Below are 25713 nucleotides of genomic sequence, written 5' to 3'. Positions count from 1 at the left end.
TAAGTGGCACATGACTATATATGGATATACAATGCCATGTAATAGAGTTCTCTCGATTTTTGACATGGATAATTTAAAATATTCTTAAGTGACCATGAAGCATCATCTGTAAGAGCACTTGTAAATTTAAAGTTGTTTACTGACCTTCTCTCCTGCTTGACCCGAAGGACCGGGGTCTCCAGTTGGGCCTGCTCGACCTTTGGGGCCTTCAGGGCCATCTTCTCCTCTTGGACCTACTTGGCCCACTTCTCCCTGAAACACAGGGTAACAACATTTTGTAACTTAAAATATATTGACTATTGAACGTCAGAGATTATAGTCTATCAGAAAGTCACATTCTTCAACTCTTGGTCTATTTACTTATGTTTATTTATGACAAGGAGGCTTGAAATCATTCGTTCCATTAATAAACAAACAACTGAATATAATTTGACATTTGACAATCTACAGAAGCCTGATACTACCATGTGTCATATTAAATTAATTTTAAAGCATCTGTGTTGCAGAGAGAAAGGAAAAATAAGAATCACAATTAGATAATGTAAGGTGCAGAATATACCACCCCAAAATATGCCACTTTGGCATAGAGATTATTTTGAGCTAAAGGCAAGCTAAGTTCTCTGCCCACCGCTATTTGCCTAAAAACAGGACATAAATTTGCAGAGGTGTTCTTCCTCATATTTCTACCAGAAAAGACAAAAGTTAATCATGAGAGCCAACTAGACCCTGATCAGTCTGGAGTCAGAAGCAGACACTAAAGGAATCTACAACAAACTTTACTACCTAGACTTCATGTACCATTAGTTTTCCTTCTATCTGCCTCCCACAATTTGCAGCCCTAGAAACTCAAAGTCCTTTACCTTTCTCTTGTCACTTTTCTAAAAATGTGTTCCTTTTCTAAAATGCTATATAAGCCAAAATTCTAACCACCCCTTGAGTTACTCATCACTAAGTGTACCCCTGTGTAAACATGATGCACAAGCTAGCAAACTTCTGTTTGCTTTTCTCTAGTTAATCTCTCTTTTGTCAGTCTAATTTCACAGGGCCCTAGGCTGAGAACCAAACAGGGTGCTAGGAAAAAGAATTTTTCCTCTCTGACAATAACCACTTTGGAAACCACTGTTTGGTACACAAAAAAATAACGTCTCCAATTTAGACTTGGTTTTCTTCTACATTATGTACCGAAATATGCAAGTTGTTGCCCCCCTCCTGGACACAGGCTTTATGTGCATTTTAGGGAAATAAAAATGTTCTACAGTAGTCTTCTTGGTTAGATTTATTAGATACTATCGCGTTAGTTATATAAAAAAAAAAAATCTTCCCAATAAAATGTATAATTAGTTGACTCACATTTTTGTTTGTTTTCTAGACACTCATTATCAGAAAAAAAAGTGTATTATAGTCAAAAGTTCAAGAACACTATGTAATAAAAATTCATGAAATTTGCAGATATATAGTTTCCAGGCAGCACAGCTCAAAAACATGATGAACAAAATTTATATGAAACCTGTCATATTACTTCTTTTCAGCAATTCGATCTTTTTTTGTAAATGGCTGCAAACAATAGTATTTAATTTGTGTGTGTGTGCGTGTATGTGTGTGTGTTATGGAATATATGGAAATTTAACATGACTAAAACACAATTGATACTATTATCTTCACAGAAATGAAAATACGTCATCTTCATACAAAAACCAAAGTGAGCAAAGTTTCAGGTAGTACAAACATTTTTATTTATCCTGTGCCTGTGTTTGCTATATTTAAATATAAGAATACACACACACATACACACACCATTGTATGTATTAGTACAAATTTTTTTTACTTACTCTGTCACCTTTAAGACCCATATCACCTTTGAATCCTGGAAAACCATCTTCACCCTAAAAAATATAAGTAATAAAATAAGTGTTTAATCAGTTTTTTTGATAAATCGAAAATATAGCTATATACAACATGAATACTGATAATTAAGGAAAATTGTTCTGAGAAATGTAAATTCTAGTTGTGAAACCTCTCCCTCCTTATTCTAAACCCTATCCTTATATCATCTCAATTTCCATAATTAATAAAGTAATAAATGAAATACTTTTTTAAATTAATAAAATAAAATACTTTTAAAATTAAGAATTTTTTTTATAAATGTGTCCATTGAATTTTCTCTATCTTATAGGGATAATAACTATTCTCTGATAACAATTTGTACTGTATGCTATTTGAACAAAAAAGGTAAATTTTTAAATAATTATCATTTTAACTTCAGATTCTAAGAACTTTCGACTACCAAGTTAAATGTTTTTTACTTTTAATTCACTAAATTATACCCAAGAATTTTATATGTATTTTGTAGTACGTGTTTTAGATAAATGCTTTCTACCACATCTTGTTCTCTATATTACAATTTCTTTTCAGGTAAAGAAAATTAATATTTTCCTTTATATGTAAATAGGGATTGTTCATTGTCACACCATATGCACAGATCAGAGATGCTGAAAACTGGGCATTCTTCAGCAAAGAAAGGAGAAATTTTGAATATTAAAATATTTCTTATCATTCTTACTGAAATCTAAGCTTTTAAGAAGTAAGCTTCACAAACAACTTTACTATCTCTTAATTTTAACAAATTATTTAAATTCCTAAGAAATGATCTTTCCTAGATTTAATAGCATTAATTGAGCAATTGCTCTGTTCAAAGTACTGTGGAGTATTTTGTGGATTTTGTTTCACAAATAAAAACTGAAAGTAGAACATCTGCATTAATTTAAGTACAGATGGAGTAGAGTGGGTGTTAAAAGAGATGATGACGATGATGATGATGATGATGGTGATGGTGATGGTGCTGGTGGTGATCATGGTGATGATGCTGGTGCTAGTTGAGATGGTGTTGAAGTAAAAAGTGAAGTGGAGAAGGTCTGATGGGAAAGCAGATATCTAAATTAGTAGTTAGAGAATGGATATGACTTGCAGAGTTTGTGGAAAGGACATTTCAGGCCCATATGGGAACAGAGCTAGAAAGATTGGCACACATACTTCCATATCCAGAAAATATCAGGTAATTATGGGTATATGAGACCTATCTTGGAAAAAGGATCCAAACTGGTATCTTACATAAACCTAAGAATTCTGATTGGTATAGAAGTTTCCTTTAAGACAAAAACATGTTTTCAACATCCGGCCCATAAATAGCCTTATGGAATTAAGATTCTCACTGCATTGAATGCACTTGGGCAATAGCAGAGACTTAAAAGCTGAAAATGACCACTTAACTTCCTATTGACTACTGTCTTCATTACCTTCTCCCTAGAGAGAAAGGTAATTACACAGTTGCCAAGTTTAGTTTAAAAAACTGCACACTATGTCTAAAAATCGGTAACAGTTTTTATTCTTTTCAGGCAGACTTTTGTTTTTGTGTTTTAAGAGGAAACATATTTAAATAGTTGCTATTTCTGTCACACCTTTGTTTTCAATACATTCATAATTAAAGAAATAAATTAGGTGACTCTTAAATTATTAGGTATGGCCTTACAATACATTACTTCTATTAAAACAAATGACACTATCAAATTCTAAGCATTCTAGTCCTGAAGTTATCAGACCTATATTAATGTTAAACAAAACAAAACAAACAAAACAGTTTTAGAATATGTGTAAAAGAGGAATTCACCTCTGCTACTTGGTGTAATGGGCTATGTTACTTGAAGTCTAAGGCAAAAATCTGAGTCTAAACAATGGAGAATTTTAATACTAGTTAGGGTACTAATTTGCTATTTCACCTTCAGTTAACAATTAGTGTTGTTATATGTAAAAAGAAAATAGTTTTAACATTCTTCTTTATCTCTTATGAGATAAATGGTTGATTATATTACACACTCAGAAACAAACAAATAAATAATGTACATTAAAATTCATTAGAATTTAATTATTCTTTACAGAGTTTAAAAATGGGAAGAATTCTTATGATTATAAAAAAAAGTTTCCATTGAAATATATGTAAAATTTCTTTGAATCTAGATAAGTAATATACCACTAGATTAATGTATGTTATGGAATAAAAGGTACAGCTGAAAAATACCTTACAGAATTTGTAAGACAATGTTTCATTTTACTTAAAATGAGACACTGGGAAAGTAAACAATCTAAGTTTACATGTCTAGTCAATGTAAGTAGAATCAGAACTCAGAACTTTTCACTCCCAATTTAAAATATTAATTCTTTCTCTATGTGTCTACTTGTTTCTTGAGACCATACACCACTCAAAGCAAACAAGAATCTCAAATTGTTGTTCTTTCCTACATATAAGCAACATACATCTATTTTTTTTTTCTGAGTGGGTTTCTTTTCACATATATCTCATCATCAATAATTTTATTTACGTCTGTCATTTAGCAAGTACCCCATCTTTCCAAGAAGTTCACAACTTCCACACCCCAATTAAATGCCTTCCCTTTAAACACTACCTTCCCTAAAAATCCTTGGCAGGCATTAATTCCAGAAAAAAAATTTGATTGACACTTAAATGTCTTAAGAAAAATTCCAAACTGAGATAGTATTTTGTTACTGCACAGGCAACATACAAATAATTACAAGTTCAACACTGTTGGAACTATCACTAAGATGTTGCCAACTAAGACATTATACACTGAAGCTCATCTATAACGATCAAGATGAATTGGGATTCAAATCCAAGTAACTGAGTTAATTTAAAATGAATAACACTTCACACAGTAGAACTGACAATATAGTTGCATACCTTGACAATGTCTCAGTATGTTACCTTTTTTATTTTTTCCACAAAATAAATTGTCATCGATATCATAAGTCCATCCCTTCTTGTTATCTATTCCTTATTGATATCAAATCCCCTTAGTGTTTTTGATATAATTATGACTAAAGGAATAAACAGTTATCCTTGAAATCAAAATTTATATTCCATATATTTCTCACCCAATATACCAACATTTTATATAAAACCCTATTTTTTAAATGTTAATATTTAGTGAAGATTAATCCAATACTAATTCTGAGAAATGCTATTTGATTTCAACATAAATGATGAAGTATTTGCAGATCCTACAAGTACATTAAAAATTTACATGAAAAAAAATTTAAGTTCTTTGCCCAAAGGCAATTAAACTATAAATGCTCCATAACAGTTCACATTCTTTCACTTACCTCTGCCTGGTTTTAATCTTTATTATTTACTTCTTGTTACTACTTTGGCTTTGCATGCAGTATCACAGAGGAAGATTTCCTCTTCCCCCAACCGATTTATGGTGCTTCTAAATTTAGTATTTTGCACTGCATTTCAATTTATGACTTTGGGGAACTTTAGTAGAGAAAAAGAAGGGAATAAACACTCCTTTTTTATGCATATCACTGGATATTGAACAAACCCTGAAGCAAATCTATTTTATTAAGACCAACCCTATGATTTATGAAAGTTAAATATAGGTAAGAAAAAATTGATGCTAGATTAATTCTGTTGATAACATACCTTACTTCTGTTTTATAATTTAGTTCTCACTGCAGGCTAAAAGAATATACTTTTTTAAAGTGTCCAGGGTTCAGAGTACAAAATTAGATTTGCATTGCCTGGTATATAAGTAATCATGGAAATGGAGTATCTGTTAAGTTGAAAATTTGGACATAACAGATATATTTAGTAATTAAAATTACCTAAATAAATTATATTTTACCTTTTCACCTTTAGAGCCCTTGAGACCTCTGACACCATCTGCTCCCTACGGAATAAATTAGAAAGATTAAAAGACCATAATATTTTACATTGAAAGTACATAATATGGAAAAAAATAACATTTACCTTTACTCCTCTGGGACCAGGATAGCCAATAGGACCCTGAGGACCAGGAGGACCCTGAAACACACCCATTTCAATTTAAATACAGAATACTTTGCAAGTGCTACTTATTTGCAGTCTGTAATTTTACCAAATAATCTACAAGAATATGCTATTTTTTTTTTACTATTGGTAAAGATTTCTTGGGAAGTTTATCATTTGTTTCTACAGTCATATATGATGAACAAACCATGCTACTAGCCCTATGTATTTCAAACTCCCCATATCATATGTTCAGGCTAAAACTAAGATATGCATACATAAAATAATGTAAATAATTATGTAATTAATAACAAAACTTTTTTTAAACCTGAAAAATTCTGATGTGTTCAATGTCTGCAACAGACAATTACAGATTAACCAAGAGGATCCATAATTTGTAACCAAAATTGGTTTAGATTTGTAGCTTTCACATCACCAAGAATATGATCTAAATTATATATATTCCACAGCTGGCTTCATGTCACTTGTCTCACTAAAGGAAATAATATATCATCTGTAATACACAATTTCTGCAGTAATGCTATTTTATTAGGTTGATGCAAAAGTAATTGTGGTTTTGCAATTATTTTTAACCTGTTAAATCACAATTACTTTTTTTTTATTAGTTTCACGTGCACAAGACAAGGCAATACTTCGACGTTCATCATTTATATCCCTCACACTGTGGCCCCCCCTTCCGCCATGCCCCCATCCACTATCCCTCCGACATCGCATTGAGCCATCACATTATATATATAAAATTATAGTTGGCATTCATTATTGTTCAGCTTCAGGTATACAGTACATTGATCAAGCATCTACATCTTCCCTGAGGTGGTCTCCCAAATGGGACACGTATCCATCAGATACCCGACAATATCTTTACAACATTATTGATTATGTTCCCCAAATTATTTTTCAAAAACCCTGAGGCCATTTTTGTGGTTACCGACTGTTTTCTAATCCCCTCACCTTTCTCTTTATCCCCACCCCCCTGCCCATCTAACAACCTGAGTTTTTCCTCTTTGTCCCCAAAAACTGTTTTTGATTAGTTCATTCACTTATTCTTTTCTTTAGATTCCGCATATAAGTGAGATTATATGGTACTTGTCTTTCTCTTTCTGACTTATTTCGCTTAACATAATGTTCTCTAGTTCCATCCATGTTGTTGCAAATGGTAAGATTTATTTTTCTATATGGCTGCATAATACTCCATTGTATAACTGTACCACAGTTTCTTAATCCAGTCTTACATTTAAGCCATTTTGAATTTATTTTTGTATATGGCGTAAGGAGGTGGTCCAGCTTCATTTTCTTGCATGTGTCTGTCCAGGTTTCCCAATATCATTTATTGAACAGACTGTCTTTACCCCATCGTATATTCTTGCTTCCATTGTCATAGATTAAATGGGCACATAGGCATGGATTTATTTCTGGACTCTCTATTCTGTTCCATTGATCTATGTGTCTATTTTTATACCAGTACTATGCTGCTTTGATTACTGTAGCCTTGTAGTATAATTTGAAGTCAGGTATCGTTATACCTCCCACTTTGTTCTTATTTCTCATGATTGCTGAGGTTATCCGGGGTCTTTTATGGTCCCATATAAATTTTAGGATTATAAGTTCTATTTCTGTGAAAAACTCGGTAGGTAGTTTGATAGGAATTACGTTGAATATGTATATTGCCTTAGGCAGTATGGACATTTTACCTATATTAATTTTTCCTATCCATGAACATGGAATGTGTTTCCATCTGTTTATGTCTTTTTTCATTTCTTTCTTCAGTGTCTTATAATTTTCTGAGTACAGATCTTTTACTTCTTTGGTTAAATTGATTCCCAGGTATTTTATAGTCTTTGGAGCAATTGTAAATGGAATTGTTTTTTTAATTTCTCCTTCTGATATTTTATCATTGGTATATACAAATGCAACTGATTTCTGAATATTAATTTTGTATCCTATTACTTTACTAAATTCATCTATCAGCTCTAATAGTTTCTTGGTGGAGTCTTTAGGGTTCTCTATATATAGTATCATATCATCTGCATATAATGATAATTTTACTTCCTCCTTACCAATTTAGAGGCCTTTTATTTCCTTCTCTTGTCTGATTGCTGTGGCTAGAAGTTCCAGCACTATGTTGAATACAAGTGGAGATAGTGGGCAAACTTGTCTTGTTCCTGATCTTAGGGGGAATGGTTTTAGCTTTTCCCCATTGAGTATGATGTTAGCTGTGGGTTTGTCATATATGGCCTTTATTATGTTGAGATATGATCCCTCTATTCCCACTTTCTTAAGGGTTTTTATCATAAAAGGTTGCTGTATTTTATCAAATGCTTTTTCTGTATCTATTGATGGGATCATGTGATTTTTATTTTTCATTTTGTTAATGTGGTGTATCACATTAATTGATTTGCGGACATTTTTTTAAATTGTTTTTTTATTTATTAGTTTCAGGTGTAAAAGACAAGGTAATACTTAGACATTCATCATTTATATCCCTCACACTGTGAACCCCCCTCCCCCCATCCACTATCCCTCCGACCTCACACTGAGCCATCACATTATATATATAAATTATAATTGGCATTCATTAATGTTTAGCTTCTGGTGTACAACGCCAAGATCAGGCATCCACAGTATCCCTGAGGTGGTCTCCCAAATAGGACGCATGTCCATTGGATACCCAACAAAATCTTTACAACATTATTGAATACGTACCCAAATTAATTTTCAAAAAACCCTGAGGCCATCTTGTGGTTACCAGCTGCTTCCTAATCCCTTCACCTTTCCCCTTATCCCCAACCCCCCCACCCCCCGCCCATCTAACAACTCTCGGTTTTTTCTTTGTGTCCTCAAAACTGTTTCTGATTAGTTTATTCACATATTTTTTTCTTTAGATTCCACATATAAATGAGATCATATGGTACTTGTCTTTCTCTTTCTGACTTATTTCACTTAACATAATGTTCTCTAGATCCATCCATGTTGTTGCAAATGATAAGATTTCTTTCTTCTTTATGGCTGCGTAATACTCCATTGTATAAATGTACCACAGCTTCTTAATCCAGTCACCTACCGATGGGCATTTCGGTTGTTTCCATATCTTGGCTATTGTGTAAAGTGCTGCAATAAACATAGGAGTGCATACTGATTTTTGAACTGGAGTTTTGGATTTCTCAGGGTAGATGCCTAGGAGTGGAATTACTGGATCATAGGGTAGTTCCATTTTCAGATTCCTGAGATACCTCCATACGGTTTTCCATAGTGGCAGCACTAATCTGCAATCCCACCAACAGTGCACTAGCGTTCCCTTTTCTCCACATCCGCGCCAGCATTTGTTGTTTGTTGATTTATTGATGATAGCCATTTTGACTGGGGTGAGGTGGTATCTCATTGTGGTTTTTATTTGCATTTCTTTGATGGTTAGTGAGGTTGAGCATTTCTTCATATGTCTTCTTGCCTTCTGTATGTCCTTTTTAGAAAAATGTCTCCTCAAGTCCTCTGCCCATTTTTTAATTGGGTTGTTTGTTTTTTTGGAGTTGAGTTGAGTAAGTTTTTTATAGATTTGTGATATTAATCCCTTATCAGATAAATCATTGGCAAATATCTTTTCCCATTCAGTAGGATCCCTTTTTGTTTTATTGATGGTTTCCTTTTCTGTGAAAAAACTTTTTAGTTTGATGTAATCGCACATGTTTATTTTTTCTCTTACTTCCATCGCGTGAGGGGATAGATCAGTGAAAATCTTACTCCGGGTAATGTCCATGAAGTTTCTTCCTATATTTTCTTCTAGATACTTTATGGTTTCAGATCTTACATTTAAGTCTTTAAGCCATTTTGTATTTATTTTTGTATATGGTGTAAGGAGGTGGTCCAGCTTCATTTTCTTGCATGTGTCTGTCCAGGTTTCCCAACAGCACTTATTGAACAGACTGTCTTTACCCCATCGTACATTCTTGCTTCCATTGTTGTAGATTAGATGGGCATATAGGCATGGATTTACTTCTGGACTCTCTGTTCTGTTCCATGAATCTATGTGTCTATTTTTATGCCAGTACCATGCTTTTTTGATTACTGAAGCCTTGTAGTATAATTTGAAATCAGGTATCGTTATACCTCCCACTTTGTTCGTATTTCTCAAGATTGTTGAGGCTATCCAGGGTCTTTTATGGTCCCATATAAATTTTAGGATTATATGTTCTATTTCTGTGAAAAACGTCGTTGGTAGTTTGATAGGAATTGTGTTGAATATGTATATTGCCTTAGGCAGTATGGACATTTTACCTATATTAATTCTTCCTATCCATGAACATGGAATGTGTTTCCATCTATTTATGTCTTTTTTCATTTCTTTCTTTAGTGTCTTATAATTTTCTGAGTACAGATCTTTTACATCTTTGGTTAGATTGATTCCCAGGTATTTTATAGTCTTCGGAGCAATTGTAAATGGAATTGTTTTTTTAATTTCTCCTTCTGATATTTTATCATTGGTATATACAAATGCAAGTAATTTCTGAATATTAATTTTATATCCTGCTACTTTACTAAAATCATCTATCAGCTCTAATAGTTTCTTGGTGGAGTCTTTAGGGTTCTCTATATATAGTATCATATCATCTGCATATAGTGATAATTTTACTTCCTCCTTACCAATTTGGATGCCTTTTATTTCTTTCTCTTGTCTGATTGCTGTGGCTAGAAGTTCCAGCACTATGTTGAATAGAAGTGGAGAAAGTGGGCAACCTTGTCTTGTTCCTGATCTTAGGGGGAGTGGTTTTAGCTTTTCCCTATTGAGTATGATGTTAGATGTGGGTTTGTCATATATGGCCTTTATTATGTTAAGATATGATCTCTCTATTCCCACTTTCTTAAGGGTTTTTATCATAAAAGGTTGCTGTATTTTATCAAATGCTTTTTCTGCATCTATTGATATGATCATGTGATTTTTATTTTTCATTTTGTTAATGTGGTGTATTACATTAATTGATTTGCGGATGTTGAACCACCCCTGCATACCAGGGATGAATCCCACTTGATCATGGTGTATGATCTTTTAATGTATTGCTGAATTCTGTTCTCTAATATTTTGTTGAGGATTTTTGCATCTATGTTCATTAGAGATATCAGCCTGTAGTTTTCTTTTTTTGTCGTGTCTTTGTCTGATTTTGGGATCAGGGTGATAGTGGCTTCGCAACAAGTGTTTGGGAGTCTTCCCTCCTTCTGGATTTTTTGGAAGAGCTTGAGGAATATAGGTGATAATTCTTTTTTGAACGTTTTGAAAAATTCACCTGTAAAGCCATCTGGTCCAGGGCTTTTGTTTGTTGGGAGACTTTTGATTACTGATTCAATTTCCCTGATGGTAATCAGTCTATTCAGGTTCTGTGTTTCTTCTTGTGTTAGCCTTGGAAGGTTGTATGCCTCTAAAAAATTGTCCATTTCTTCCAGATTGTCAAATTTGTTGGCATATAGTTGCTCATAGTAGTTTCTTAAAATTTTTTTGTATTTCTGCGGTGTCTGTTGTCACTTCTCCTCTTTCATTTCTGATTTTATTAATTTGGGTCCTCTCCCTCCTTTTTTTAATGAGTCTGGCTAAAGGTTTGTCAATTTTGTTTATCCCTCTAAGAACAAACTCTTGGATTCATTGATCTTTTGTATTGTTTTTCTGGTTTCTATTTCATTTATTTCTGCTCTGATCTTTATTATCTCCTTCCTTGTACTCCCTTTGGGCTTATTTTGCTGTTCTTTTTCCAGATTCCTTAAGTGTAAAGATAAACTGTCAATTAGTGATGTTTCTTGTTTCTTTAGGTAGGCCTGCAGTGCTATGAATTTCCCTCTTAGGAATGCTTTCGCAGCATCCCATAGATTTTGGGTCATCGTGTTCTCATTCTCATTTGTCTCGAGATATCTATTGATTTCTTCCTTGATCTCCTGCTTGACCCATTCATTATTTAGTAATAAGTTATTCAGCCTCCATGAATTGGTGTGTCTTCCAGTTTTTTTCCTGTAGTTTATTTCTAATTTCATAGCACTGTGGTCAGAGAAGACAATTGGTATGATTTCAATTTTCTTAAATTTATCAAGACTTGTTTTGTGGCTACCATATGATCTATCTTGGAAAATGTTCCATGTGTGCTTGAGAAGAACGTGTATTCTGCAGCATTGGGGTGAAATGCTCTGAAAATATCGACAAAATCCAAGTGGTCCAATGTATCATTTAAGGCTGTTGTTTCCATATTGATTTTCTGTCTGGAGGACCTGTCCTTTGTTGTCAGAGGTGTGTTGAAGTCCCCTACTATGATAGTGTTACTGTTGATCTCTGTCTTTATGTCCATCAGTACCTGTTTTATATATTTAGGCGCTCCTATGTTAGGTGCATAGATGTTTATTAGGGTGATGTCCTCTTGTTGGATTTATCCCTTTATTATTATTCAGTGCCCATCTTTGTCTTTTAATATGTTCTTCATTTTAAAGTCTATTTTGTCAGATATAAGTATTGCAACTCTAGCTTTTTGCTCGCTTCCATTTGCATGAAATATCTACTCCAACCCTTGACTTTCAGCCTGTGTGTGTCTTTTGATCTGAGGTGAGTCTCTTGTATACAGCATATACAAGGGTCTTGCTTCCTTATCCACTCAGCCACCCTATTTCTCTTGATTGCAGCATTTAATCCGTTTACATTTAAAGTGATTATTGATAGGTACATAGTTATTGCCATTTTTTAAATTTGTAGTTAGATTGTTTTCATCTTTCTTCTATTTACAGAAGTCCTTTTAGTATTTCTTGCAATGCTGGCTTGGTGTTAATAAATTCCTTCAGTTTATTCTTTTCTGGGAAGCTCTTTATCTCTCCATCAACTTTAAATGATAGCCTTGCTGGATAAAGCAATCTAGGTTGTAGGCCTTTGCGATCCATCACTTTGAGTATCTCCTGCCACTCCCTCCTGGCCTTCAATGTTTCTGTAGGAAAGTTATTTGATAGTCTTATGGGAGTTCCCTTGTATGTAACCCTCTGTCTTTCTCTTGCTGTTTTTAGGATTCTCTCTTTGTCTTTAAGCTTTGCAATTTTAACTATAATGTGTCTTGTTGTGGACCTGTTTGGATTTATCCTGGTTGGAACTCTCTGCCCTTCCTGGGCTTGTGTGTTGGTTTCCTTCATCAGGTTAGGGAAGTTTTCAGACATCATTACTTCAAATATATTTCAATCCCTTCCTTCCTCTCTTCACCTTCTGGTGTTTCTGTGATGCACATGTTGTTGCGCTTGATGTTATCCCAGAGGTCTCTTAAACCATCTTCATTGTTTTTTATTCTTTTTTCTTTCTGTTGTTCTGTTTGGGTGATCTCTGCTAACTTGTCTTCTAAGTCGCTGATTTGATCCTCTGCTTCATCTAACCTGCTGGTAATTCCTTCAAGTGAGTTCTTAATTTCGGTAATTGTGTTCTTTAGTTCTAACTGGTTGTTCATTATGATTTCTACCTCCTTCTTTAGTTCTAACTGGTTGTTCTTTATAATTTCTACATCCTTCTTTATGTCTTCTCTAAGCTACTTAAACATTCTTATCACCAGTGTTCTGAACTCTGTCTCTGAAAGGTTGGTTACCTCTGCTTCATTTGGTTCCAATTGTAGAGGTTTCTTCTGTTCTTTTATTTGGGACATGTTTCTTTGTTTCCCCATTCTGGCTGACTCTCTGTTTTCTTCGAAGTATTAGGTAGATCGCTAGAGTTCTTAGTTCTTGCTGGATTATCTTATATAGTATGTGTCCTTTATATTTGACTTGCACTACTTCGTTCTTCTCCTCTGCGTGTGCTCCAAAGGTGACTCTTGTGTTGTGTATATTGTCTTGTTAAAGAAGATCTTCAATTGCTTTTCATTTGTGAGTAGGTGGGTTTAACTCCTAGGCTGACTAGTTGTGAGACTTAGCTATGCCCACCGCAGGGTATTCTGCTGGGTGAGGGTTGACCACTTGAATGAGGTTTGGCCTCTATGGGCTCTTGTGTCTGCAGAGAATTCCCTCTGGGTGTGTGACTTGTAGGTCAAATCCGGTAGTATTCTGGTTTGGTCTGGAGTTGGCTTTCTGGATATGTTGAATCTTGTGCCTCTTAACCTGGGCCCTTCCACGAGTCTCTTAGCTGTTCTCCTGGCTTCTGTGCTCTCCTTTCCGCCCTGGACTCCCGTGTGTCGTTGGAGCTGCGGGTGGCAACTTTACTGGGGGAGTGCGCGTCTCCACTTTGCGGCCCTCTCTCTTCTACCGCTCGCCCAAATAGCGTACCCCTAAGCAAACCTTCCACGAGTCTCTTAGCTGTTCTCCTGGCTCTTGTGTTCTCCGTTCTGCCCTGGGACCAGCGCATCCCTGGGGCTTTGGGCGCCGCTGGGCAGAGGCTCCGCCGTGGTGGGGGGGGCGCGCGTTTCCCAATCACAATTACTTTTGCACCAACCATAATAAAAATCCAGCGCTAGTGGTGAACACACAGTGTGATATATAGATGATGTAGTGCAGAATTGTACACCTGAAATCTATGTAACTTTACTAACAATTGTTACCCCAATAAATTTAATTTAAAAAAAAGAATCCAACTCTAAATAAAAATGATTCTAACACCGCTACTGTAATCTAAAATAGTGTTAACATTGAATAAGATTTTATTTAGATATTTTGATAATCGTTGCTCTTAAAATTCAGTGCCCTCTTATTTAAAGGTTACCAGAAAGTATTAAGTAAAATAAAATTCGAGTGACATAAATAGTTTCATGATATTTAATAGTTCTTGTCCAATTTCATTATTATACTTTGTGGTCATTTATTCCACATAAACTATATATGCATAATGTGGATTTATTTCTAATCATAAGAATATTTTTAAAAAACAGAGAAAGCAGTCTGATTTATAAAATTCGTAATACAAAACTAGTTATCTATGACATGTTTATTATATTGTAAAAAAATAATTCTAGGTACATGATTTATATTTAGGTGTTAGAAAATTTATTTTAAAAGTAAAGACATATCTACAGGTGGAGATGAATTATTTTCTGGGATTTATTTTCTAATATTCATATCCCTAAATGATCATAAAAAAATATATGTATCTTAGAGATGATCACAGTAAAGCATTTTCTATATGAGATAAGGTGACAGAACATTTAAATGGATACTTTGCAACATACCAGAGCACCCTTATCTCCAGACTGGCCTTCTTTTCCAGGATGACCCTATATATATAGAAAAAATACATACTGGTAAGATGAAATATTGATGACAGTGTATAATACTATTAAACTATTCCTTTTTTTTTCAAAATATTGAGATCGTACTCCTTATGTTTTACAACAAATTGAACATTTTGCATCATGTACGTGGCTTTAAGTGACATTGGAAACTGTGGCATTTAGAAGGAAAAACAATAAGCTTATATTGGATGGATGTAAATTTTATCCACTACCTAATGTATTTGAGAGAGCTCTGGAAAAGCACATAAAACAATACTTATTAATATTCATCAACAATTCAACCTCAATCTCAATAAGAGTCTTACATAATATATTTCAATCTGACTTTTATTTGGCATATTGATCAAATAACCACACACGCATCTTCAATAGGGAATCAAAGCATGTGGACAGGACATTTGAAAATATAGCAAGATCATTAATACTAATAATGTCAATAATAAAGTTATTGGGAGTCAATAAATAAAAATGTGCAGCTCCATAACAATTAATAATAAAGACAGGTAGAGGCAGAATGAAAAATTTTGTATCCTAGCTCTGAGTAAGTAATTTAAAGAGGAAAAAAAAGCATAAATAACAATTTAAAAAAAAAAACACAACTGTAAATAATAATAATTTTCAAAAATAATTATGTGTAGATTACATAAGCACAATATTGATTACTGTATGATAGAATATAATGAGCATTGCTATATTTCTAGAAAAGGAGAAAATCCCTGAGGGCTTAGGAATTTTCGTGGAAGATGACTAAGGAAATTTACAAATAGTGAGGAATATCACCTGGACTCTCAAGAAACAAGTACTTTGAAAGGGAAGAGAGGATGGAAAAATATTTTCTATGTAAAGAAAGGACATAAAGAAAGGTGTAACAATGATAAAGTTTAGAGTATGCTGAGGAAAAAGTGGGTGGTAGGAAAATAGGAGATTCAGGCCTAGAGCGTCAAGATGAGTTTATCCAAAGATCACTGTGAGCTGGTTAAAGACTTTGCAATTATGGAGCTTTAACGCAAGAATTTTTTTTTTTTTTTTTTTTGAGAGCCCACTGGCCCATGTGGGAATCGAACCAGCAGCCTTCGGAGTTAGGAGCATGGAGCTCTAACCGCCTGAGCCACCAGGCTGGCCCAAGATTTTGCAATTATGGATGTGACATGATGAAATGGTATTTTAGAGAGTTCAATGTTTAATTATTGGCTTAATTTGCTTTTATTACTGAATTCATAAAATCACTTCTAAAACACATGCAAAATCTATATCTGAAGATAATACATAGAAATTTTAATGACCCATAACTGTTACTTACAGGAGGCCCATCAGCACCAGAAAGTCCAGCAAGCCCTGGTTTACCTTGTGGTCCCTAACCAAATAGAAAAAGAGAATAGTTTAGATAAAAAAAAAAAAAAGAAAAATATGAAAGTGACTTTGTACATAGGAATATGTACAAATATTATACATATACTACTAATGTACTACCAATAAAATTATTGAGTCACTTTCTTTTATATATGAGTCACAGACATTTACTTTTAAACATATTATGTAAAAGAAATGGTATAGAGAGACAAATGAAAACCAAATTTAACATAGGTCAAAAACATGCTAATTGTTGGCCTGCTTAATAGCCCTAAATGTGTCTCTTTAAATTAACAAATTAGTTTTTGTGTACCACAATAAACTAGAGTTTACAGAATAAAAAGGAAAACAATATAGGTCAGAAGTACATTGATTTATATCATAGAAGAAGCAAACATTGGATATGTCCATCAACGATATTAGGTGCCAATTCAAATAATTACATAGTAACATTGATGAAACATCAATAATTATTAAAATATTTTTTAAAATATAAGTTACAGTATGATAGTTATTCATAGGACATGAAAATAATAAATTTAATATTTTGATGTAAAAATGACATCACCTAATATGCAATTCACAAATAGTAACAAAGGAAATATCCAACAGATTACTCAAAATCCTTTTTGACCACAGAGGGTTTAAAATCTCATTTAATTTGACCATTGGTGAGATTAGAACATGGTAAGAATGACTATTGCAAAAGTAGACCCTTATTTGGGAGGAAAATAGTAGTTCTTACGAGAATAATTACATCAAAGCCCAAGCCATTATTGCTTACTGGTCAAGCTATTAGCCAGGATTTAGAGAAAATTGAAAGGGTAAGGATAGAGCAGCAATCCTAGATTATGGACATAGTTTAGAGTTTTTCCATTCTTAGAGTGTTTAGGAAAATCATTAATTTCATGTACACTGATAGTACATAGTTCTACAGGAAACTATTACTTAAATCGCCTTACTTAAATCACCATAGAACAACACAAAATAAAGGACCTTTAACTTGAACAATTTAGATTTTATAACTGAGGTTAGTTGCATCTTATTTAAAGGATTTAAAAGTTTGAATCTCCTTCACCACTCTGCAGTCATATTTAGTCAAATAATCTAACATTACGTAATAACTCTTATAAAACACTAAATATTTAATGGAATTAAATATGGGCACTAAAACACTAGTTATAGTTTTTATAATTCAAATAGTTAAATGGTTAAAATTAATTGTTTTATGTATTATATTAAGCAATATATATATTAAAATGGATTGTGTGTATATATGTGTATATATGTATATATGTGTGTATATATATATTATTTTCATATTTTAAGTCAAGCAATTACATGAAATATTATTGTTATCTAAGAGTGGGTAAATTAAGCATTAATATGTGACACAGTTGCAATATGAATGAACCCTGATACATATCCATGTCTTGAAAGTCCTTGCCTTTAACATTTATTTTGTATTGCTATTTCATGCTTAGCTCATAGAGTTATACAATACCATTTGTTTTTCCAAAGCAATTAATATGAGTTATGTAAATTCTGAAAGCATAAATTAAATCACAGGAAATATTCAGTATATTTGTTATCAAAATGTCAAAAAAATATAGGTATGTTATCCATTTTAGTTAAACTAAAGTATTTTATCACAAATATACTTTTTAGTACAGGCTATCATGACTTAGGAAAAAAGATATAAATTATTGAGAATTAAAAATATATGCCATTAGTGAAATTATATTTAATTATTAGATTATACCATGATCCAATTGAAAACCTTATTCACCAAGTCTGAAAGACAGGCTCTTCAGCCAGAAAAAATAGATCATAGTATATCATAAGGAAAATAAAAGTAATATAGGTACAATATAAAATATATACCATATATGCAATAAAAATAATACATATTTCCCTTTCACTTTCAAATGGAAACAGACTGTCTTTAAACCCACAAGCTGGATATGTTCAGAGCAGAGAAAGAAGCAAATTGTGCTTAAGATAGCTCTTCTTACCACAAGAAGTGCAGTGAATCAGGGCCCATATTTTACCTTTGGCTCAAGAAAGGGAATTCAGTTATATCAGTTTTCCTTAAGAGCAAATTCCTCTTAGGAATCCAATGCATAGATGATAAAATCATGGTAGAAAATTTAATAGGCACCATGCACTAGAGAGTGCAATTTATTATAATATAGTCATGATGAGTTAATCTAAAATATGAGTAGCCCAGATTAAAATCTCTGATCTAAAAAGAGATTTTAAATCACCTATGGGACCTATCACCTTAAATTCATAAGCCATTTTCCAATAGCACTCTAATACTGTGATCATATAGAAAATATGGCACAGAAAAAAAATATTTTAAAGACCACTTAAGTTTGGTGAGTTATTTCTTACAACTTAATAATAAGACAAATAACACTTGGAATATTACCAAAAGATTTGAATATATATTTTGGAAAGATATAGAAAAAATATATATACAAGTGGCCGACAAGCACATGAAAAGATGTGCAGCATTACTAGTGATTAAAGGAATGCAAATTAATACCACAAGGAGATACCATTTAACACCAACAAAAATGACCATGATCAGAAAGGGAAACAATAACAAGTATTAATGAGGATCTAGAGAAACTGGAATCCTCATACATTGCTATTAGGAAGGAAATAGGGTACACTGTTTTGAAAACAATTTGGAAGCTTCTTAAAACATAAATTTACCATGTAACCCACCAATTCTACTTCTATGTATCTACTAAAAAGAAATGAAAACATGTCTACACAAAGATTTGTATGCAAATATTCATAGCAGCACTATTCATAATAGCTAAAATATATAAACAACTCACATGTCTATCAACTGCTGAATAAGTAAACAAAATGTGGTATATTCATTCAATCAATGAATATACTTGGCAATGAAAAGGAACAAAGTACTGATACACGCCACAACATATATAAACCTGAAAAACATTAAGCCAATGAAAGGAGCCAGACATGAAGGTCACTTAATATATTCATTCATATGATTATATTACATATGATGAATTCATTCATATATTTCACTGATAAGAAATGTTCAGAAAAGGCAAATTAAAGACAGAAAACAGATTAGTGGTTGTCTAGGTCTGTGGGGGAAGTGGGGAGTGCAGACTGACACAAAGTTTTTTTCTAGGGTGGTATAAATATGCTAAAAATTTGATTGTGGCAAAACTTTGTAACTATATTAAAAATCATTAACTTGTACACTTAAAAATGAATGAAATTTTATGGTATGAAACTGCACTCCCATTAAAATTGTTAACTTTTTACAAAATTATGTGTTCATAGAAATCAAAACTAAGAAAAAAAGTATTAGAAAGAATCAGCTAACATTGTGATATAACTACAGAGTATAGGAAATATTACTTAGGGAATCTGATAGAAAAGTCCGGGGTTAAAAAAAGACATCACTTTAATTAAAGATGTATTCTTCTTTTGATCCAGACACTGGATTATTAACAAGAACATCATTTGTCATCTAAATATAAGATATGGTGGCAAGGATAACTTCACAATTTCCCTTAATCAGATCTCGCTACAGACCCTTGGTCAAAAGCAAATCTAATGACATTTTCTTTTTTTTAATAACGAGAAAGAAAAGGAGAAAAGAGAAAACATTCACTAACACCAGTACCTTTCTGAGATTAATATAGCTAAGAATGTCACATTTGGAAGCTACCCAAATGGCAACTGAGAAATTTTATAATTTACAGTTCAGAGATGTATGAATGACTTCTTCTGTTGTACTCGCATGGTCTAACTGCAGATTAATTCCTTATGTGCTAAGCCATCTAGATATCTTATCAAAAACAGAAGGCAGGCTTATACCTGCCTAGGGTTGATAGCCCAAACTTATTCACCAGACATGAGTAGAACAACAGAGTAACTTACTTTTTCACCAGGAGGACCAATTGGACCCTGTGGACCAGGAAGACCCTACAGTAAAAGAATTTATTTCATACGTCAGGAATCACATCACAAGAATACACTTTTAGAATAGTAAATTATTAGCCCTCTATTTCACATGAAATGAGTTATGTGAGATACATACATATATGTGTATGTATATGTATGTATCCCCTGCACTCCAGAAGGTTTTGGAACATGGTGAGCAGTTTTACACAGTTACTCTTTTGGCAATGGGGCTGTAATGTGATCCTATTCAGAACCTTCCTGCAGGTGTGGGCGTTCGTCCGGGCATTCCATGAACACTGAATGACTCATTTTTCTCTTGGAAGAAGGAGGCCTCGGGACATTTGCTCATTTTTTTTTCCAAAGGAAAAAAAAAATAAAGAATTACCTTCCTACTTTCACATTGCAAACATTTTTAGTTCTATGTAGAAAATTTTGAGGCTGTCAGTTTGCTGTAAAGGTACCTCCTTACCCCTCATCACAGGGGAGCTGCAATGGCTTAGACTTACTTGAGTTCCTGGATTTCCTTGTTGACCTGGAGGTCCAGGCTCTCCTTGGGGACCCTACCATGGGAAAATACAGAGTCTTTAATAGAGCTATTTCACATGACAGGTTTTTTTTTTCTTTTCAATTGAAAAATAGTCTTCACATCGGTTTCCTCTATAGAAAATCTGGAAAATCTTGCAAAAAATTAATGCTAGCAGAAGCTAATACTGAGCAATGACAGCAGTTTGATAGCACCCAGATTGCAGAAATGAGTTATTTTTATGGATAGTTTCTACATACCATGTTCCCTTTGGGTCCTGGGGGGCCATCTACACCTGCAATACCCTACAATAAACAAAAAAATATGTATGGATGTTAATAAGTTTAGATGCTACAACAGAAAATCAAAAAGACTAACCTCATAATATCATGACATCTATTAGCCTAGAGTGACAAAATCATTTTAGGATTTAATGAAAATAAGAAAAAAGGCAAAATCCAAACTCTAATCTATGTCCACATTGGAGACAACCTATCAGTATTTTCCACTGCCTGCTGGGAATTTGATATGAAGCATTAAAATAGATAAACTAAAAGGAAGAGATCAGTTAAACTGATAGGCAGCATCATTAGGTCTTAAAATATAACAGTTCAGTGAACACTTGGCTGTCTACAGAAAACTTTCACAGCCTCCGGGGTTTAAAGAATCTGGCAACAAGCTTTCCCTAGAAAATCCTAAATATTCAGCAATACTTACAGGCTGCCCTGTAGGTCCTGGAGTTCCTCTTGGTCCCAGCAAACCTCGAGGACCCTAGAAGGGAAAAAAAAAAAAAAAAAAAGAAGAGAGAGAGAGAGAGAAAGAGAGAGAGAGAGAGAAACAAAAAACATGTCCTAATAAGAAATACCCTCAAAATATGCCTATTCCTCTAAAAAGAAAAAAAAAAACCTTTAGTGTAATGTTTAGAGTAAAAATATCAGTACATCATCTCTTAACACACTGAGAGTGGTGTTTAAAATACCACTTTTGTGTAATGCAAATGTCTAGTGTTTATACTGATCAAAAGCCAGCAAGTTGTTAGTACACAAATTGTGCACCTTTGATTCTATAAATTTACCTGTGAATCACTTGGGAAATTTTAAAAACAGGAAATAGTTTAATTCCTTAAATATGCTACTTTTGTATCATTTCTGATTTGAATGGCAACACTGAAACTTACTAAATCTTGTTATTCAATCAGATAGACTGCCCTGATTCTCATTTGTTTTACATTTCAGTTACTTCCATTTTGAGAGAATATTGACTGAGGGAAAGAAACAAACAGCTGGATAACTGTGAACTCAGATTTAGAAACCACTTTCTTGAGAAAAGATTTTTTAAAGCTTATTTTTGTTTAAACTTAATCAAATTGTCTCCTGTTCTGTTTCACCCTCCTCCATCTGCTCTGCTTTCTTTTCCTTTAGAAAAGTCAATACAAGAAGTCACTGCCTCTCATGTTTGCTTGAGCTATTATTTATGCCGTTGAGTTGACAGGCTCTATAGTGTGGCAAACTAGGACTGAAATTAGGAAGCCTGTTTCTAATTTGATGCTTTGATTAACTACCTTGGGTAAACCTTCCCAATTCAGTTTTCTCATTTTTAAAATTCAGCAGAAAAGAATAATACAATCTAGCACACTTTATCCTATATCTAGCATACTGAGCACTTCATTTTTTGTTTCTTCTGGTAAATAAGATTCATTTATCTTAAATATATAAATTGATTCTGGAGCTATTGCTGATATAAAAATATGAAACAAAACCCAGAAATAGCAACAAAAACTAGATAAGGATTTTTGCCTGACAAGATGTTATGTTTTACATATCTTTTCTCTCAATTGTCTAAGACTTCCTCTATAGCACAAGGAAAGCTCTATGTATCCTTTCAATTTTTACTTTTTACATAACAATTGCCTGGTTAACTTAGGTAAGAATGCAATAGTCACCTGAGTTTATTATTGACTTTATATGTGTAACACCAGTCACTATTCCTCCAAAACAGGGTATAATTTAAAAAGAGAGAGTTGCTTACAGCTTCACCTGGAAGACCCCTGGGTCCTATTTCTCCATCTTCTCCCTGTCATTTCAAAATGAATGGGAGGGTAATGTAATTAAAGACCGTAACATTTCAACATGATTCTGTTCTCTTATGTTTTAATTTTAAAAATTTCTTTTTAAAAAATGAAGTTTAATATACCCTCATTCCATCTTCGCCAGGAGGGCCGGGAGGACCTGGGGGACCTTTCTCACCCTATTAAATAAATAAAATATGATTAGAATATCAAATAAAGTAAGATGTTTATAAGTCTACTCTCTAGCTCTCCTACCAAATATAATAGAACATTTGACAGGAAAAACATATGCTTTATTTGCTGTCCTCAGAGCATTTCATAGATAAATCATAATTTTACATTAACCAACTCTACATATTCGTAGGCTAGGAAAATATTCCTTCAATTTTAAAAACAAAAAGGTTTAAATTGCTAAAATAATTCTCAGACACTGAATTATTATAAGTTAAACCATTAAAAAATATTTTGCCGAAGACTTTCAAACATGAAAACTACACTTTGGTGATTTTAATTTTTTTCTGCTTCTAAAATAATTCATATTAAATCAGCACAACTCTAGAAGACTATAGGAATTATTTTTTTGTTTTACAGCAAGCTTATATATTTGTCTTGACATGTAGTAGACATACATTAAATAGCTTGCTAGACATCTATAGGATTCTCTTTTCTTTTTCTTTCTTTTTTGTTTTTAATATTCTTCACTTTACCTAAAGGTTATCCTACCTTCATTCTTTACTTTGCTTGTGGTATCTCTAATTTAGTATAATAAACCATCTAATTGTAGCATAACAAAATACAGTGCCCAGTATATTGTTATATCAATGATAGATTGCCTACAGATGTCTTTGTTTGCATATATTTCTACAAATGTAATGTGCAAGAGAGAAATTGAGGTAATTATCAAAAAATTAGAGGCAAAATGAAATCTCCATACTTGTTCTGTAATTATATTCGCCACACACATGTACATTAAGTTTTCGCCTTAACTTGTTTGCTTAAAATGAGTATTTTAATATCTAAAATTAATGAAAGAACTTATATTGATATCACTTATGTAATTCTACTTATTTTTCTTTGAGTATCTAGTAGATGTAATAATTTACTAAATGGATTCACAAATATTTAAATTAACTTTCTTCTGATTTTCTAAAGTGTATCAATTCTAAAATATTTCATAATAATCGTGTAGGATCCCTGTATAAAGAGTAGCAGAATAGTGTATCTTACCCTGTGACCTTTATCACCTGGCAATCCTGGAAGTCCATCAAATCCTCGATCCCCCTGTAAAATCATCATCATCATCATCATCATCCTCATCACATTTCCAGTCTTACTCTATACTGTAATATGAATGTGAGGGATTTTTTCATGTCAAGACACTATTTTAAAATATATAAGTTCCAGGGGTGAACTGACATACAAGATCTGAATATATAAACATATGAGCTCCTGACCTTTGCCCCAGGCTCTCCTGGCATTCCTCTTCCTCCATCCGCACCTGGACGACCCTGATAATGCCAAGAACATGACTGAGTAAAAGGGATTCCTGCTAACACAGAGTAAAAGAAAACAAAGTAACCGACGACTTCAGATGCCCTCAAAATACACAGCGAAAACCAAACATACCCTTTTTCCCGGTTTTCCTGTTAGTCCAGGTGGACCTTGGACACCACGAGGGCCCTACATCAAAACACCAGAATTAATTCATTGTGGAGAATTCTTGATCAATAAACTCAGTCACATCGAGAGAGATGGTTTTAGCTTTACCTTAATCATTTTAAAACAAGAAAATTATTTCTTATGTTAAAGTCCAGATAAAACAGAAAGCGAGAGAACCAATTTTTCTAAATGGCTTCTTGCAAAGTCATATTATTTTTGATGTTTTTCTAGACATGTGGTTTTCATTTAAACGAAAAGAATACAAAGCACTATTATAAACTTTAAAAAATCCTCAATTACTCATTTTACTCTGAAAATTTTGAGGTTTTATATTTCCATTAACTGAAAAAACCCTTAACTCATCCATCTCATCCTCTTCTGTTTCCAAAATTTTATCTTTCATCTTTCCATTCATATTTTGGAGATCTTCTCTTAGAGATTTATTCTTTTATTTCATTCATCATGTTGGATTATAATTGCCTTTTTTCACAGTTGAATCTCCCTTTAAAGTGTTAACTATTGCAGTTTTGGACTGTGTCTTTTTCTCCATTATACTCCTACAATTTAATAAAATGCCTGGTACATGTTTCTTCAATCATCTACAAAACACTGGAGGATGACTTGACAATCCTGGAAGTCCATCAAATGCTCGATCTCTAATGTAAATTATTGACAATCCCTAACATAAATTATTGACTGGCATCTTGCCATGTCAGATTAAAAGTTAAAAATTCTCAATGTTTCTCTCTTGAATCAATATAATACAATGTTGTATTCACATATCATATCTTCTGTGTAGATTGATACACATGTTTTTTTTAATAAAATTACACAGATAATAATAGATAAAATATATTTCCAGTATAAATATTATATTGGCCTTTATATTTAATTAACTATATTCTTTTTAAAGTTAATTTAAATAATATGCATACAATGAGTGTGGTAGAAAATATACCACACATCTGAAACTACAAATATTTTTTATGATCATTGTAAAATGTTGATTATAGAAATACTGAAATTAAGGTTGTCTAATAATTAGTGGTTAAAAGAAAATATCTTTATAATATATAATATATAT

General features: G+C 33.0%; 1 protein-coding gene across 7 annotated transcripts in view; it reads right to left on the bottom strand.

Annotated features, from left to right (window-relative positions):
* COL11A1 (collagen type XI alpha 1 chain) overlaps window positions 1–25713 on the bottom strand; it is a 207811-nt gene that overhangs the window by 95250 nt on the left and 86848 nt on the right. For all 7 annotated transcript variants that reach the window (XM_081026892.1, XM_081026887.1, XM_081026889.1 and 4 more), the window contains 15 exons: window positions 24597–24650; window positions 24425–24478; window positions 24198–24251; window positions 23096–23149; window positions 22931–22975; window positions 21620–21673; window positions 21163–21207; window positions 20886–20939; window positions 20356–20400; window positions 16370–16423; window positions 15007–15051; window positions 5822–5875; window positions 5697–5741; window positions 1830–1883; window positions 145–252 (listed from right to left, as the gene is read on the bottom strand). In XM_081026892.1, coding sequence (XP_080883018.1) covers window positions 145–252; window positions 1830–1883; window positions 5697–5741; window positions 5822–5875; window positions 15007–15051; window positions 16370–16423; window positions 20356–20400; window positions 20886–20939; window positions 21163–21207; window positions 21620–21673; window positions 22931–22975; window positions 23096–23149; window positions 24198–24251; window positions 24425–24478; window positions 24597–24650 — 819 coding nt within the window. The remainder of the gene's footprint in view (window positions 1–144; window positions 253–1829; window positions 1884–5696; window positions 5742–5821; window positions 5876–15006; window positions 15052–16369; window positions 16424–20355; window positions 20401–20885; window positions 20940–21162; window positions 21208–21619; window positions 21674–22930; window positions 22976–23095; window positions 23150–24197; window positions 24252–24424; window positions 24479–24596; window positions 24651–25713) is intronic.

This window comes from Rhinolophus hipposideros (assembly GCF_964194185.1).
Source record: "Rhinolophus hipposideros genome assembly, chromosome: 19".
NCBI lineage: Eukaryota > Metazoa > Chordata > Mammalia > Chiroptera > Rhinolophidae > Rhinolophus > Rhinolophus hipposideros.
The sequence above is the reverse complement of the archived record's forward strand: the minus strand, read 5'-3'. Positions and strand labels throughout refer to the sequence as shown.